Consider the following 17,397-nt stretch of genomic DNA (forward strand, 5'->3'; position numbering starts at 1 on the left):
CCCCCCCCCCAAAGTTATAGTTTAACCTTTCTCAGCAGAGTTCAATGCAGGGGTCATGTATATTCCCAGTGTTATACATTTCTCCTCTAGCTCACTGTGAGGTTGGGGAATGGACACACTGGGGTGCATGTGTTCAGAAACAGAGCATGCGGACCCACCGAGGGGACAGAGGACACGCACCCGGCCAGTCCTGCACTTTCCAAGTGTATATGGTAACCCCTGCTCACACTTGTCAGAGATCAGGAAGTGCGCCATCAGAAAGAGACTCAGGAGCAGCCTGTAATGAGTTAAAAGAAGCCTCTTCTAAACCATTTGATCTCATCCTTCTTTTGGCTGCCTTTCAGGGGTCACCACAGTGGATCAACTCACCCCCTTTTTAGCATCCTCCTCTATCATACCAGCCCTCTGAATGTCAATTCAATTCAATTTTATTTTATTTATATAGCGCCAAATCACAACAACAGTCACCTCAAGGTGCTTGAAGGTCCTCCTTCACTACATCCTTGAATCTCCCGTGTCTTCCTTTTTTTCCCCTCCTGCCTTGCAGCTCCATCTTTAGCATCCATTGTTGAATTTATGCACTAATGTCTTCTAATTTAAAAACAAGTAGAAACTCTTTCATCTAAAAGAAGCCAGATTTTTCTATACAGCCCAACAGTTATGACTGAAGTGGATGGATATGACTAACTTTATTAAAGTGCTTGTGTACATCTTCATCTGGACATGCTTGTATGTTAGCTATTAATTTCCAAGGTTCATCTGTGCTTCAGTTTATGCCTCACTAGAACACTACTCTTTTGGGGACTAAAATCAACACAAGAGCCTGGGGCAAGTATGGGGCAAATTATACTTTCACATTTAATGATGAAAACTTTGTGTTTGTGCTTGTTAGAAGCTCAAAATGGCTGAGAAATGCAAAATGTTTAATGCATACAAAAGATGCACCAGTGCTGTGGATTCCCTAAACACTTCAAGGTTCTCCATGCACTGAGATAAGCCACAAAACCAACACCAACTCCCACCCGCCATGGATCTCCCTGACAACAAAAGTGCCTCAAACATGATCCTAAGGATCTTCTATTATGCCAGTGGTTTTAATCCTAACGTTGCTGCTGATTGGTTTATAATTACAGTTTGTAATTTTGTCATCCTGTGTGTCTATCTCTCATTCCTGTGCAAAAATTTCACCGCTTTCCTACTGAACTGTTAACACAGATAATAAAGTTCAGATAATTTGATTGTATTTGCTAAATAATATAGCAAATATAATCACCAGATGTAGCAACTGCATGAAAATGTTATAGAATCACTGCCATTCTACTGCTGCAGGACATTTTCTGTGCCACTGATAAATGTGAAACTAATCCCTGCACAAAATATTAAAACATGCACTTGTTGTATAAATGACATTTGACCTCAGACAAAATGTGAACCATGTTAAACCTTTTTCTAAACATATTTATTTGTAACTTTTTTTTCCAACATATTTTAACCCCTTGATGCCAAGTGCATTATATTTGAGACATGACTTTTTGAAGCTTCATTAGTGTGATTTTTTTTTCTTTGCCTGGTAAACCTAAATAAAGACATTTTTAAGACAAAAGCTAGATGTAGCAAATATTATGCAAATTTAAAGGCATATATGCAAATTACTTTTTGATTATTTCTTTAAAAATGTGTTTGAGCTGGGTGTTAACACCATAGGGAATGAGTATTCAGTATGACCATGTATATCTTTAACTTGATGAGTAAGAATTTATCAAACAATAGTTTTTTAACTCTGGGTTCAGTTTTTTAGAGTTCTGGTAACAGGGTTGCGCCAAGCACAACACAGTAACTACAATGTCTAATTAAAAGGGAAAATATTATACCTTAGTAGGACAAATGTTTTTTTTTTTTTTACGGTTTATTATTTGTTTTTCTTAAGTAAATCGCAGTTATTTTAAAAAATGAAATAAAGTTAGTTCTTTTTTATGGTGTACAACATACTAAACCATAACAGGTTTAATGAAGCCCTCCTTTTACTGTGAAATACACTCCTTTTTTACCTACTTTGTGCAGCCACACACACACCAGATCTACACAACATATGTATCACCGCTGGAAAGTGTTTGCAGCACATCCAGCAGTACTGAAGTTAGCTGGGCAGGGCACAGAGCTCAACTAACGTAGCAACACAGTCATTTCCTGTCATACATAACTTCATAACCAAATATAAATGCAGCTGTGGAAATATCTCAACCTGGCTTTCAGCTGAGGACGCTTCTCGAGGTATCCCGAGTTCAGGTGAGTGTATTTATAGGCCACTTTAGCAGCCCGGAGACACACTGACAGCTAGCAGGCTAGCTACATGCACTGCTGGAGCTAGCAGGCTAGCTACATGCACTGCTGGAGCTAGAAGGCTAACTTTGGCTGAATGAATGATTTAACTTATCCGACTGTAGATTGGTTACAGCCACAAAAGCAATGCCAGAGTTTAACATTATGACAAGTAGTTTAATATCTGTTTATACAACTTGGGGCTGAAAAGCTAACGTTAGCACAACAGTAGCCTAGCTGGGTGGCTACATTAGCTCTGCCAAACAGAGAGGCCTTTGTTGTTCTATTTGCAGACCGATAAAGTCACGAGAAGTATGCTGGCCTGTCTGTTGTTTGTAATATTTAGGCTTTCAAAGCTACAGTTATTTGGGAAGTAATGTTCAAAGGGGGGTATTTGCCCTGAAAACAGTTTTGTGCTATATGCGAACGAGGGCGTTCCCAGAAGTGTCAGCAGAGCAGTGCAGTGCATGCTAACTTGGGGCTGCATTCCCATGTTTTTGTCAGTGAGTCACTAAATCTGTTTAGCTTGTAGCATGCATGTCCAATTTGCTGTGCTGTGACTCTCTCCCTGCAGCATGGCAGGCTGTGGAGAAGTGGACCTCTCAGCAAACGCCCTGCGACCTTCCAAGCTCATTGAGGAAGTGGGAGATGCTGCCTCCACCAGCACCAGCACTACCCCGGAGTGTGCCATCTGCCTGCAGAGCTGCGTCCATCCTGTACGCCTCCCGTGCTGCCATGTCTTCTGCTTCCTGTGCGTGAAAGGTGCCTCCTGGCATAGCAAGCGCTGTGCTCTCTGCCGACAGGAAATCCCTGAGGACTTCCTGGAGCGGCCTGTTCTCCTGTCACCTGAAGAACTGAAGGCAGCGGCTTCTGGGTTGAGCCGAAGCGGGGGAGTAGGAGGTGAATCCTGCGGAGACTATGCATGGTACTATGAAGGACGCAACGGTTGGTGGCAGTACGATGAGAGGACAAGCCGAGAGCTAGAGGAGGCCTTCGCCAAGGGCAGAAAGAGCACAGAGATGCTGATTGCGGGGTTTCTTTATGTGGCTGATCTGGAAAACATGGTCCAGTACCGCAGAAATGAGCATGGTCGCAGGCGCAAGATAAAGAGGGACATTCTAGATATTCCTAAAAAGGGGGTGGCGGGATTAAGGTTAGACCCTGAACCTACCCCTGTTCCTGCTTTACCTGTCATTGCTCCGGCAGCAACAGAGCGTGTCAGCTCAGCTGATGGATCGGACTCTGCTGGCCAACCGCAGTCTTCCTTTCCTGTTATTGTGTCTTGTCCCCCTGTTAGACCTCAAACACTCCTGGGGCGTCATCATCTCACCAGTCCTCTGTCACCTTCGACTCTGGAGGCATCTTTTTCTCAGCTTCTAATCAGCCAGCCTGAGGGTGAAGAGGTAGAAGGAGATGACGAGCTTCAGATGTATGAATCTGCATCTGGCAACAGTGAGAGTGAGGACGAGAAGGAGTGCGAGAGAGATCGAGAAGAATCAGTGGCACGAAGAAGACATAGGCAGAGGCCGCTAAGAGAGATCCAGCCAACCAGAGTCCCTCCAAGGGGCAGGCCTTCTAGTTCTACACTCAGTCTCCGCTCACGTAGTCCTGATGGGCAGTGCACTGTGACAGAAGTGTGACTGGAACATTTGAAAAGTTCTCAAACTCTCATCAGTTCAGCAAAAAAGTTTAAAAACCAGTATGCATCTTTAAAAGATCCCATGGATGGAGCAATACCTTTTGAATGTGTTGTTGCCCGTGTCACTGGGTGATTAACCTGTTGACTGATGTGCCAAACATTATCCTGAAATTATTGTTGGAATAATTAAAATTCTCCCTCCACTTTAATGTAAACTTCATTCTGTCGGTGGCCCTGTGTCTGTTGAGCTGTGTTCAGACCAAATTCATGAAAATATAGAGAGTAGTAAAAGCGAGAAGAAGGATTACAGGCGGTAGCTGGAATCAGGTCCTCCAGTTTTGAGAGAGTTTAGAGAATCCATTTTATGACTCTTAGCAAAATTTCCACTGAAGTTGTAATGCAAGTAATTCAGCTTGCAGACTTGCATACTTTCCCCAGTTCATGTCACCTGAAGCAAATTAACATTTTTACATAGACATTACATGAAATTGCTACGTGTGGGATAATGTAATAGCTAACATCATCATAACACCTTCTGATATAGGTTGATGTTTCATGTTACCTTTGTTGTACTCCTCTCTCATGAGCAGAAACAACTAAAACCTTAGAAAGGAATATAATTTTTTTTTAAGGTCGTTGTTATAGTCGTAAACAGTTTGCAGTTCATGGCTCAGTGGTTATGCAACAGCAGGCTTGTTCCTAAAACAAAAAAGTGACGTGCTTTAGAAAGCTATCCAGTCTATAAACTACCATAAGCTCACTGCCTTATCATAAGATGTGACAGTGTAATACAGCCCTTTTGAAATTCAATGATTCTCTTTTTACCAATTTTATGAGCTCATTGTTAATGTGTCTGATTTATGTATATCTAAATGTTTTTTCCTCTTTTCTCCATTTTTAGAGTGATGGTTTAAAAATCAAGCCTAAAATGTAGCAAAAGTTACAGAGGATTGAAACTGCTTCCTTGCTGTGATGATTAGGTTTTTTTTTTAAAGCCTAATCGGGATCTAATTATTAGCTATTTAAATTTGAGTGTGTGTGTGTGTGTGTGTGTGTGTGCGCATGCGCGCGTGTGTGTATTAGAGGAGGGAGGCCATTTCCCCCCCTGGTTTGGTGTGATAGTCTTATTTAATAATGATGTGTTTTTTCTTTTGTTGTGAGCACTGTTGGGGGTTGAAAAGCTATTGGCAGAACCACTGGAAAGTGTTGGGTTATATATGTAGAGAGACACATTTGGATTTCTATTTCTTGTCACAGGGCTACTATCAAAGCTTTGGCATTGACGTGTACTTGAATGAGCTCACACTGTCCTCACAAGCTCTGTCACCCTCACGACGCCTTCCCTCCCCATGTTCTTGCTTCAGCTTTTAAGTTTTTGCTGTACCTGTCTTACTGAAGTCTGAATGTTTCCCTTGTGGTGTTTTTGTCAAGTTATTAAAATTGTTTATCTGTGATTTAAAGTCACATAATGGAGTGTGTTGATTTTCATTTATGATGGATGAATATGTAATTCAGTGCATTAGAGGATTATGGGATGACTGGAAGCTCTGATCCATGGACTTGCTTGCAAGGAGTGTCCTGGATTTAATGTTTCAAGAGTCCACAAGATGGAGGTGTTGCTCAGATTTCTGAAACCCTTAAGCAGCTCCATACAGACTGGGTGGTTGAAACCTTGCCCATGATGCAACTAAGAGTATTTTTGTGCCTATTGTGAATAATAACATTTTTAACATTGGAATTACTAACTCAAGCATACATTGTACTGGAAAGTTGCTGAATTCAGCTGCAGTTTGTGTCAAAGTGAATACTTGAGTTTTTATTTAACATTTATTTGTTCTTAAATGATTACGAATCTTAAGTGGACAGAAATATTCAGTTTGTGTGTTTAAAATCATTACTGCCTTTTCTATAATCCATGAGCAACATGTACATTTATTTGTATAAATTCTGGGTTCCCTGCACATTTTTCAGTAAAATGGAGCTGATCCAATCCAAAACATCAACTTATTCACAGCCTTTAAAAGGTACAAACAGACTAACAGTTAACACCACTGCACTCCCACTGTATCTCCATCAAAGTCTTGCTCACATTTGCTTTGGTTTGACGCATTAGTCTGTATGCATCACTAAAGGCTGTGACTTAAACACTGGGCTCCGGACCCTTCTGCCCTTTGGATTTATTTATATGATGCTCTGAAACCCCACCAAAGCCGCTGAGCTGCAGCATTTGCCAAGTGAAGAAAACCGCAGGCTTGATGCGTGCAGTTGGACTGTGACTTGAATTAGAAACATGGCTCTGTGGGCCAGACTTTGTCTGTGTCTTTTCAGAGCTTTCACAAAGCTGTGTGCACTCTTTAGTCAGTGGCGATGGTGGCCAGATGTCGTGTTTCTGTTCCTGGGTAAAATAATTTTCATCTGCAGCCTGGAAAATAAGTGAATGCAAATTTGTTTTGTTTTTGAAAAAAAGAACATCTTCATTCTTTCAGCAGTTTTAGAAAGCATTCAAACACAATTTTGTATACTTTATCGAGTTGTAAATGGGTAAAAACGTAACACTCAGTTTGTAGTTTTTAGTCATGTTAACAGTTAAACAAAACAAACTTCTGACCATGATAAGTGACTATGTAAGGTGTGTTTTGTTTCAGGAGGTGAGCAAGAACTAGCTGTCACTCTAAAAGGGCTTCAGGAGTCCTCTGCAGAGACAGGAAAACCTGCTCATAGATAACCACCATCATACGGGCCTTTATGGCAAATAAGCCAGATAGAGGATACCCTGATTGGAATACAAATGACTTGCCATTCATATGTGTTGGCAGGCTCCATTCTGTTTCTGGCAATGCTTAGCACTAAAGAAATACAAGAAAAATATGGAATCGCCACACTTAGAGGATGTTCATTTAGCTGTTTGCCTTTATGAAATAAACAAAGCCAATATGACAAAAACATTTTTGTATTCAAATGCTGGACATTCTGACTTCATGAAACATTGGCGTTCTGACAGAACTGTAAGAAATGTGATCAAATGAAAACCAGAAAACAATGAAAATGAAGCATGACCTGTGAATGTTCAGAAGTTAATCATAAATTCGTATTGGCTGAAGATTTTAATCTGATTAAAAAAAACAAAAAAAAAAACATCCATTCTGGCTCCAAGTTTATCCATCAACTGCTCTTTGAGAAAGTTGGACTCAGTTTGATTGAGAAAATTGCTTTTATTAGTAAAGCCCATACATCAACCAGGGGTGTCAGGCTTTGATGTTTTTCTGGTTTTGTTGATAATGGTTTAACTTTGGATCTGGACAGAAATATTCCATTAATTAAAATAATTATATATAATAGTTGTTCACATATCATCTACCTCCATGTCACCCCATTCCTAGCTTCCTATTCTGTCACACCGACCTTCTGCGTTGCGTGTCCTCCTTCACTGCATCCATGAATCTTTTCATCATCCTTTGCCCAGTATATCCACTGTCCAAACCATCTCAGGATGCCTCTCTAACATTCCTACAAACCGCTCAACCTGAGCTAAAGTACAAATTTTTAATATCGCTATCTTGACTGAACATCCTCCAATTGTGGTGACTGCAAATTTTTGCCAGGAGTTGCATCACCAAGAATCTTCAAGCTGTGGAGGTGCAGTTCAGCAAAATGTGCAGGGATCCAGCTAAAGAGTTTCTGAAAGAAATGACCTGAGTGCAACAGTGCAGTTATCAATATAGCAGTGAGCCTCACTACAACACTACAGTTGAGTGCATATCAAGAAAGTGTGCCTGAATCCTGTGGTGCCAAGAGATGTACCCCCCAAAATTAAAGCTTTAAATACTGCGTAACATTGACAGATTGATGGGTAGACTGGGCCTTACCACCTTCTGAGGTCAGTATATTTCCTTTTCTTTTCCCTTTTATGTGTATTGCAAAAAATAGTATTCACCAAAGCATCACGTGTTGCTGAGAAGGTAGTTTATGGTGAGTTTTATGATTTTCTTGTTCTCTAAAAATACCTTCCAGCTGTAGCCGACAACCAAACCAATACAGTAAATCAGTTTTCCACATAACTGAAACACAACGCCTGCTTGGAACCGAGAGGCTCCGCAAGCTCAGGAGTATATCTATGGGTGCTTGTCACCACAACCAGTTGCATTTACATTACATGCAATTTGATCTATTGTTTCTATGAAAATATTGATTTCAGTAGCTTTCAATTTTTTGGAGACCTATACATGTACCTGAACACAGCTGATACTTGTCTTGTGTGTGTTCCATTCATTTACACATGAAGGCTAAACTCTGTCAAGTACTTAAAAAAAATTTGCATTACCTCACCACTGTAGCAGTGTATTCTTTTCTGACTGATATATTTTTGTATACGTTGTTGTGCAACAGTCAAAACATCATAAATATAATCACTGAACAACTAATGTGATGCACATGAATAATAACGTGGATATTACATTGTGCTCTTTTGCTTTTACACAGAAACAGAGACTGTGTTTAGATGGAACATCTGCTGGGGCGGAAGATGAGATGTGGCATTAGCGTGAAAATAGCATGAAGGACAAATGAAGAAGAGCAGACATGATGTTGACATAGAAACAAAGATGTCTTTCTGAATTTATTTTTTTTTAAACCTGACTGTGAGTCTCATTGCATCTATGATGAGAGGTCATGGCTACTTCTGGTCTGGGCATGCACTATATGATATGGCTATTGCTGAGTGCAGGCAGACAGACGGGAGACAAGCCTGCTATATGTTTTCAGACACGTAGCTGCCCTCTAACGATCTCACGTGAACCTCATATACTGGTCAAATGCCTTCTGTAGCCTAACTTTTCACACTACATAAAATACATACCCTGTCTCCAATACATCCACAAATAGTCTCATCACTCTCGCCACCCTGAGGCCCAAAGTGGAGCATTGTTATTGTGGGGATTGTTTCTAACCTTATTTTGTTGAACATGGTGGATTGGTTGAGTCCATTAAATACAGGCTCAGGTTTTCTTATACAAATTCTATTGAATATTAAAATGTTTATTTTGTAAGAGAATAAAAGATGTTAGTACACTGTTTAGACTGTTACAAGAACCATTAGCATGTGGCCTCTGTCTTGCAGCTGTGCATGATGTGTCTATGCATATATGCACAGTAGGTCATCAGTATTTCTAACCATAATGCAGAGATTCACAGACAAGGTACCTCACTCATGCAGGAGCCAAAAATGACTTCACTTCTACTGTAACACTCATCGACCTAACACCATTAGCCTATCAAGTAACATGCCTCAGTAAGCCCAGTGCTACTGAACCATTTATAACAGTGACGTATCACATCATTACTATGAAGATCGTAAAGTTTATATTATGAGTCTTCTCCATTTCTAAAAACAGTTTAATGTGATTGCACACTGTATTTTCCGTTTGGTGTCTACTTGCTACCAAATGAAGGCTAAAGGGAGAACTAGACAGGTTAGTACTGAGCTGACAGTTTAAGGTACTGATATTAGCTTTTGCACAGGAAGAAATGTTCTTTAGAGATCTAGCTGCTCTCTAGTTTATACAGTGTGGGAAATAATTATTTGGTCATCCAATGAATTTGTAAGTTTGCCCTCTTCTAAATAAATGAAATGAAAAAAGTTTCACAATATCAACCAAAAATCCACATTAACAAAGTTACATAAAACTTAAATAAATTCATCTCCCATGCAAGATTGTTCCTTCTGGGGGTGAGAATCATTACGAGAAAGGTGGCAGAACACTCTAAAACTCCCCTGTAGCTCGTTAATGATCTAATGACATTCGGGATCACAGTGACCAAGAATGCCATTAATAATACATCCATCCATTCACTTCCGCTTATCCTTTTCAGGGTCGCGGGGGGCACTGGAGCCTATCCCAGCTGTCATGGGGCGAGAGGCGGGGTACACCCTGGACAGGTCGCCAGTCTGTCACAGGGCTAACACACAGAGACAGACAACCATTCGCACTCACATTCACACCTAGTGGCAATTTGGATTATCCAATTAACCTATCCCCACAAATTGCATGTCTTTGGACGGTGGGAGGAAGCCGGAGTACCCGGGGGGAGAACATGCAAACTCTACACAGAAAGACCCCGGCCTGATGGTGGAATTGAACTCAGGACCTTCTTGCTGTGCGGCAACAGTGCTAACCACCTTGCCACCTTGCATAATACACTAGACTGCAATAGACTGAATCTTCCAGTGGCTGCAAGGTCACTCTGCTTTTAGGTGAGCAAATAAATGATTCAGAAAGAGCTTGAAAGAAAGTGCTGTGATCAGATGAAATCAAAATTGGGCTCTTTGGTTTTAGAAATGCTGAGTATGACCCAAAGAACACCATCCCCACAGTCAAGCATAGGGTTGGAAACATGCTTTGGTGTCGTTTTCCACTAATGGTACAGAACGATTTTACCAAAATCAGGGGCAAATGGACGGAGCCATGTAGCATAAAATCTTGGTTGAGAATCTTTCTTCAGGGGAAAAAGTCCATGACAACATTGTACCAATGCATTACTGCAGTCAACAGCAGCAGCCAGGTGCATGTACCTGCAAAACAGATGACATTCCTTGGTGATGTGTATGTCCAGGAACATTTATCTGACGCGAACATGGGCACATGAATGGGCCACAGGCCAGTCCTGCGGCCATGTTGCCGCTCCCAGCTGACCACCAAATTAAAATTGGTCATTTGTCACACGATAAATGGACCACTATAGTCATCTCTGCCAAGCAACACCAGCTAATCCCACGAGAGCGCCCCGCTCTTGTTTTGAAAGACGACCCTCGTGGGTCGTCTTTCAAAGGGGAGATATTTGGGCCCCATTCTATTTTAATGAAGGGTTCTGGAATTTTCAAGAACACTTTAGGCTCCCCCCTGGCTGTCCTTAATGGTCCAACCTCTTGTACTGCTGCACTCATCATCTAGCATTTGAGACGGCTGGTTCAATGGACAGATGCAGGCACACTGACAGTGTGGACAGGTGGACGAAGATAGAGCAGAACAAACTGTGACACCACCTCCAGTCTAACGGGACATTTTGTGCCATATGGTTAAAAGGAGCACAAAATGGAAACATGGAGCAGTGAAATTTGAAATTACACCTCTGGCCTAACAGAGTTGACCCTCAAATTCATAATTTAGGCTGTCAACACTCCTGGGAGATGTACAGCAGCTTTGAAATCCATTTTTTGCGTGTTACCGATACAGGGATTCGAGAGGAGCAGGTTCAGCAGCTGCTGAAAATGTGTGAATTCTTATCACCCAATATCTTTGAGAGACAAGAAGATAACTTTATTTACAAATGTGTGACAAGAAATTTCAGGTTCGCATAGATCTCTGAAAGAGCATTTCGCAAAAGGTCTGAAAAGACTGAACAAAACAGGTGTCAGTCGAACCCTGCTTGTTTCTGCAGCTGTGCGCTCACGTGTGCAGTGGCAGGTGGATGCCAATGAGAGGACAGAGACATGCCTGTTGTTTGAGACATGCAAACATTTCTTGTCTGTTAAATTTTAACACGAGAAATCCAGCTATATAATGCAATGAGAGAGCTTGTGAAAACGGCTGTAAAACGGCTCAGTTTCAGCTGATCTGTTCTCCTTTACACTTATTTTGGCCCTGCTGCTCTCCTGTTCACAATTTTGTGAGATGAACTCAAAATTAATGACAGTCAACTATTTTGAGTCTGTTGCAGGAGCAACTGACACATGCTGGGGATTTCATTGAAGACTCCCCAAGCCCAGCTTTAGAGAGGCGGGACAGGGGTGGAGAGCAGAGGACAGAGGACAGGTGGATGTGGCTAAGAAGTGACAGGAAGGAATGTGAGATTCTCACATTCTTCAGACATCTAAGAAAACATTATGTCATCAACCAGGGACACAGTGAGATATATTTAACACTTGTAATAGGCATTTTTCCACAGCGGAAATCCTGGCATGCGTTCTGTGGAAAGGTAACATTAAAAACGACCACATTCCTTTTATGTGACCCAGTTTCTTGGTCTTTTTGTTGTGGATGCTGAAAAATTACTGGACAAAAGAACTAAAACCGGCACATGTGCACATAGAACATCATCAGTCCTCCTAGAGGGATGGAAGACCATTTCTTCTAGATAATCCCTGTTTTAGATGAGCTCTGACATTAAAAGTACATGTACAGCAAAATAGTTGTGTGCGCAAATTATGCATATCATAGATCATTTTAACCACGTTCTGATTGGAGACTGCAAGATAAACAGAGGTGTTTTAACAATATTGATGCCTCAGTTCCATCAGGAAGACATCTGTAATTTTATTAATTACGCCTTCGCCATCAACTGGTAGTGGCAGATGGCTGCACCTCCCTGAGTCTGGTGCTACGGGAGGTTTCTTCCTATTAAAAGGGAGTTTTTTATTCCCACTGTCACCAAGCATTTACTCATATGGGGTCATCTGATTGTTGGTGTTTTCTCTGTATTGTATGGTCTTCACCTTGCAGTAAAGAGCATCATGACATGACCGTGGCTGACTGTGATATGCTGTGAAAACGATGCCTAAGAGTGATGCTTCTAGCAAGCAGGATTTATTTTTGAATAAAGCAATATTAACTATGAAACAACTATAAGTTGCTCCTGTAAAATAAACTCAGTTTTCCAGACATTGATTTAGACCAGTTGTAAATTGGTCTGTAAAACCTTTTTTCTTTTACCTTTTCTTTTTAGTCCAAGATTACGCTCAGTCCAAGTCTGGATAAATGTCTGAAAGACTGATACACGTGTTTTCTCTTAACAGAGGTGAGGATAGATGTAAATGTTGGCAATCACTGCCACAGGTTCGATTCTCTAAGGGGGTACAAGTGCTGCCTTGTCTGGGCTGCTCCCAGGATCTCAGCACACACACACATGTACACAATAGCAAACCATTGAAAAGGGCAGTTCAGCATTGTACATGTGTCATGAATGAATGTGTTTGGACAGGACTGCACTTTTATAGCATATAATAAAAGTTGCACAACTCGTAAAGTAGTTGCGCAAAGTAGAGGCTGTCCGAGGTGTGATGATGTAAAACTAAAAGTATCTTTTAGTGGGCGTAACCCCCTTGGGTATGTTAACTTGGTTGCTGACGTCAAGTAAGCCAAGGCGACACTTCAGCTGTCTGCTCCTGTGTTCTCTTCCTTTCTCCCCACTGGCATGTGTCTGCTTCTGCTCACATGAATAGCCTTTCCAGTGGAGAGCATGTTGTGCCAGGCTCTGCCATGCTGTGTCGGTCTGATAGCAGTGTCTTTCATTCAGGGAGGCAGGGATAAAGGGGGAGCAGGCTGGACTAGGAGGGTGAAGAAGGAGAAGACGTACATGGCAAAGAACACTGCTTTTTCACACTTTCTACTGTGGATTTCCCGTTTAAAAGCTCGCTTATGCAGGTGGGAGGTCGAGTTAGTAGGGGGCCTGATGAGGGTAGCGGAGATGGCCAGCATCTTGCAGCATGTGGAGGTGCCAACCTGTAAGACGGGCTGTCATTTACTCACACAAAGAACCTGGAAGCAGAGGCAGGAAGACCAATGAGTAATGCTGTAACAGGGATACAGGAAGAGAGATGTAATTTTGATACCAGACAGAGGAATAATAAGGGGAACTATTATAATGTGCCTAAAAAAGCAAAATACACACAGACACACACAAATGAACCCAAAAACCACTAAATAAAATTACTTAAAAAAGAAAATGAGTGAGGGGCAAAATTATGTCCCAGATGAGCAGTTGAAACCCAGAATCTAAAGGCATTTCTACCTGAGGAGGCAGAAAAGGAGATAAATAAGCTAAAAGATAAAGAGCTAAGAAGACAGAGAGAGCAGCCAAAACCCCCTTCCTGCTCTTTATTTATACTCCTAAAGACAGCAGGATAAGATTTCTGGCACCAAAACACACGTCACGCTTGCTATTTCTGTCTGAGGTTCCACATAGCACTGAGAGGTTGGGTGACAGGCATGAAATGAAACACAGGCCCAAGAGTCTTCCACGCACCAATGCAGCTTTTAAATGACATTTCACACTTCAAATACCCTGTAAAATGGGGCAAAAGGCATAGCAGGGCACGAACATATGTGCATACGTCTAAAAATGATATTGGTTGGTGCAGAAACTGTGTGATATGAATGCTTTTTTTATGCAATACAAATGTTCTTTCAGCGCCAGTGTGTAAACTTGTGAGTGTGTCAATGTGTTTCCTTCCTCTGCTCCAAAGCAGGTGTCAGGTGCCCCAGAGGTTGTTGATGGGAGAATGATGAGGTGAGAAACACAAAGCATGCGACGTCATCTCCGCCTGTGCCGCACGCTGAATATCCCGATAACGGCAGGTAACGTAACTGCCCTTGAACGGACGCTGCACGGTGTTTATGTGCTTAACAGAATCATCATTTCACTTTTTTTTTAAAGAACATGATTAAACCCAACAAATCAAAACTGTGTCATATGCCAATCTGGAAGCTGGAAGTAATCACATAGCTTGTTTCAAATAGCTTATGTCACGTTGCAAAGCCGCCTAGCTCTGGACGAGCTGCCATCTCACTGGCATGCTGTGATTGGATATCAGCAGGCATCAGCGGGCAACGTCCTGCAATATGAGCCAATATTAATGGAGTGAGACAATGCAGTCCTTCAACGCAGAGAGAGACGAGTCTTTATGTCAAAGCACTGTCATATTTATTACCAAGAAAAAAAGACATTAAAGGCATATTATAGTCATTTGTCACAGCTGTTATTTCGACATCTTAAATATATTTTGACAATGTGATACAGTACAACACACTGTTGTTGACAGTTAGAGGAGTGGCCGCTGGAAGAACGGAGAACGGTCGATAATACAGCAGCCGTAAGGATCAAACACACGGGCATGCACCCTCAAAACAGGGCTGCATGCTTCGTCACGTTACACAGAAAACACCTGAAATTCAATACAAAAAAAAAGAAAATAAAGAAGTTTATAGATACGATGCAGGATTACAACAAAGCCGATATGGTGATGTGTTGGCAAAGTTTAGGCACAGAAGGATTTAAAAGCCACAGCAGCACTGGAGAATGTAGTGGATGTGTTTTATCTCACAACAAAAACGAAGCGCTCTTGTTTGATAGAAATTATTTACAAAAAAAGAGGAAGGGAACAAGCTCAGTTCGAATGGAACTATTACATAATGACGGTCTCAGTAGGAAGAGAGTAAGAAATAAGAAGCCGGTGCTTCATGGCAGGGCTTGGGGTTCTGGTCATGGGGCTAGGGGGGTGAGTGAGTGGGCTTGGTGGGCGGTAGATTGGGCCTGAGGGGGCGGTGATTCTGGCAGGAGGGGTGTGGCTGGCCCATCTGGAAGGAGGTCGCTGGTTGGCCGGCCGTGCAGGGCGAGAGAAGCTCTTCTTAGGCGTGGCTGGTGACAACTCAGCTTGGTTTGTCTGGTTACAAACACAGTGGTACGCGTGTTAGGGTGTACTACAGTTTTTTTTTACAGGTTTATCAAATTTATAGTAAAAAAGAAGCAGAAATTTACCTACCTGTTGTGGCTCCTGTCTGTAGGGTTTGTATCCTGTTCTGGGATTGGAGCTGTACTCGTGTTGGATCTCCAGCATGTCCAGCAGTTCAATGAGTCCTTCATCCCTCAACTGGCCATAACGAGTCGACTCCTGTCCTGATAACATTCCCCTATGGATTACAGAGGGAGCACTTGAAACCCTGTGCTCCATTTTGGGCTCCGCTTGCTCCACTGTAGCCTTTCTTGATTTCTCTCGAGCCAGTCCTCCATCTCTGTCTGCCCCACTGTGAGCTCTGGGTCTAATCTTTGGGCTCCCTGCCACCTGTGATCTCCTCTGAGACTGCTGGGGACCACACTGGGATCCTTTGGAACTGCTGTACCCTCCTCTTTGATCCTTGTAGTTCTGCCTTCCAGGGTCTAATGCTAACCCCCGATCTTGGCTGGGCTCTATCTCTGCTGTCAGCACGTCAGAATCCGTTTGGCACTTCTGGGTAGGCACGCGGGTGGGCAACCTGCCGGCGACTGCAGCGGCTCCCAGAGTTCTGCGCTGACAGCTGGGAGTGGAACACTTTGCTTCTGGAGCTTGCCCCCGATGGGTAACCACTCCAGATTCTGTCAGCATTTTACCTTCATTCTCCTGCAGCATGGCTCCAAACTTCCTGAGAACAGAGGGGCTGCTGCATTTCCTGTCACCCATGACACCTGCACTGAAGGACTTCCTGTCCAGAGCGGGAGATTCTGCAGTCCCTTGGAGTTGCGAGCGTGCTTGCGCAGGAGCATCCCTTTGTCCAAGAGGGGGCTTGGCTGAGTTTTCTTTGTTGGGGGAACTCTCTCTGCAGGGGGAGTTTCTCATGTGAGACACTCTGTTCTTTCTGTTTTCAGTCTCCTCGAAACTGCCGAAAAACTGTTCTTTACCAAGCCTGGTTCGGCACAGAGAAAATAACTCAAAACAAGGCACAAAAATCCTCTCAGACTATAAAGAGTTGATGAAAAACACATACAGCCTCTTACCCTTTATCTCCAGATCCTCTTTCAATCTCACCCTGGCATGCAGCGATGTCCTGGCTCACTTTGATTGTGTCACTGAAGCGCTGAAAGAGATCAGAAGTGACATAAAAATAACCCTGTATCACCCTGTGCTGTTATATTTGCTGGAAGATCATTGGCAAGGTACCCTTTACTGTATCTTTACCAAAACTGAACCCCACCACTCGATATAGCATAGCTCAATCTATTCTTATCTACTGTACTTTCATGTTGCACTTGGCAAGTTGGCTTTCTTCTCCACTGCTGTCAGGTACAGGGACAGAATGTGAAACTAGCTCCTATCTGGCAGCTTGTCTGTGTAAGCAGACTTACAGGGAACTGTAATCAATATGCTCCTGACCAAAGCCCTACTTATACTTTTACTGATCGGGTTCCTTCGGGCGTGCAAATGCCAACGACATGAGGCACATGGAAGGGAAATAAGAGAATTTCTTTCCTCTACTTACCACGTGGCGAGCTCCATTGTTCTTCCGGCCCATTTGTTTCCCTGCCCCCAAATAATCCTGCAGCAGGTCGCCAATCTCTGAGACGCTGTTGGCGTGGCAGAAACCGTAGCCGTTCTGATGAGTCACAGGGTAGCTGTACCCACTGGAGCTGCAGCCGTTACTATAGTGATGTGGCACAGTTATAGCTCTAGTGTGGCTCTCTCTGTGATGGTCAGGCACAAAAAGGCCATTGCCATGGTGACCCAGGCCACACTCCAACGGGGTGCCATTTTTCTGGTTGTCAGCGGCGATATCGTTTGCTCCTCTGCGGGCCTGAACTTCATTGTACAGCTGGAAAGCAGCGATATTAATGATTACAAAACTACTTTAAAATCTAACTTAGATTTCTGACAAGCTCATAATACCATTACACACATGCACCTGTTTCAATTTGTA

At 42.6% G+C, this 17,397-nt stretch overlaps 1 protein-coding gene across 1 annotated transcript; it reads left to right on the plus strand.

The window, feature by feature from the left end:
- The first annotated feature begins 2,079 nt into the window (after positions 1-2,079).
- LOC102202360 (E3 ubiquitin-protein ligase rnf146-like) lies at positions 2,080-5,422 on the plus strand. Its single transcript, XM_005725053.1, has 2 exons — positions 2,080-2,286; positions 2,894-5,422. Exon 2 carries the CDS (start codon positions 2,895-2,897, stop codon positions 3,957-3,959), a length of 1,065 nt encoding a protein of 354 aa, XP_005725110.1. The 5' UTR covers positions 2,080-2,286; position 2,894; the 3' UTR covers positions 3,960-5,422.
- Positions 5,423-17,397: the final 11,975 nt, after the last annotated feature.

The sequence above is a fragment of the Pundamilia nyererei genome, unplaced genomic scaffold (genome assembly GCF_000239375.1).
Source record: "Pundamilia nyererei isolate P.nyererei 1_Seehausen unplaced genomic scaffold, PunNye1.0 scaffold00013, whole genome shotgun sequence".
NCBI classification, from domain to species: domain Eukaryota; kingdom Metazoa; phylum Chordata; class Actinopteri; order Cichliformes; family Cichlidae; genus Pundamilia; species Pundamilia nyererei.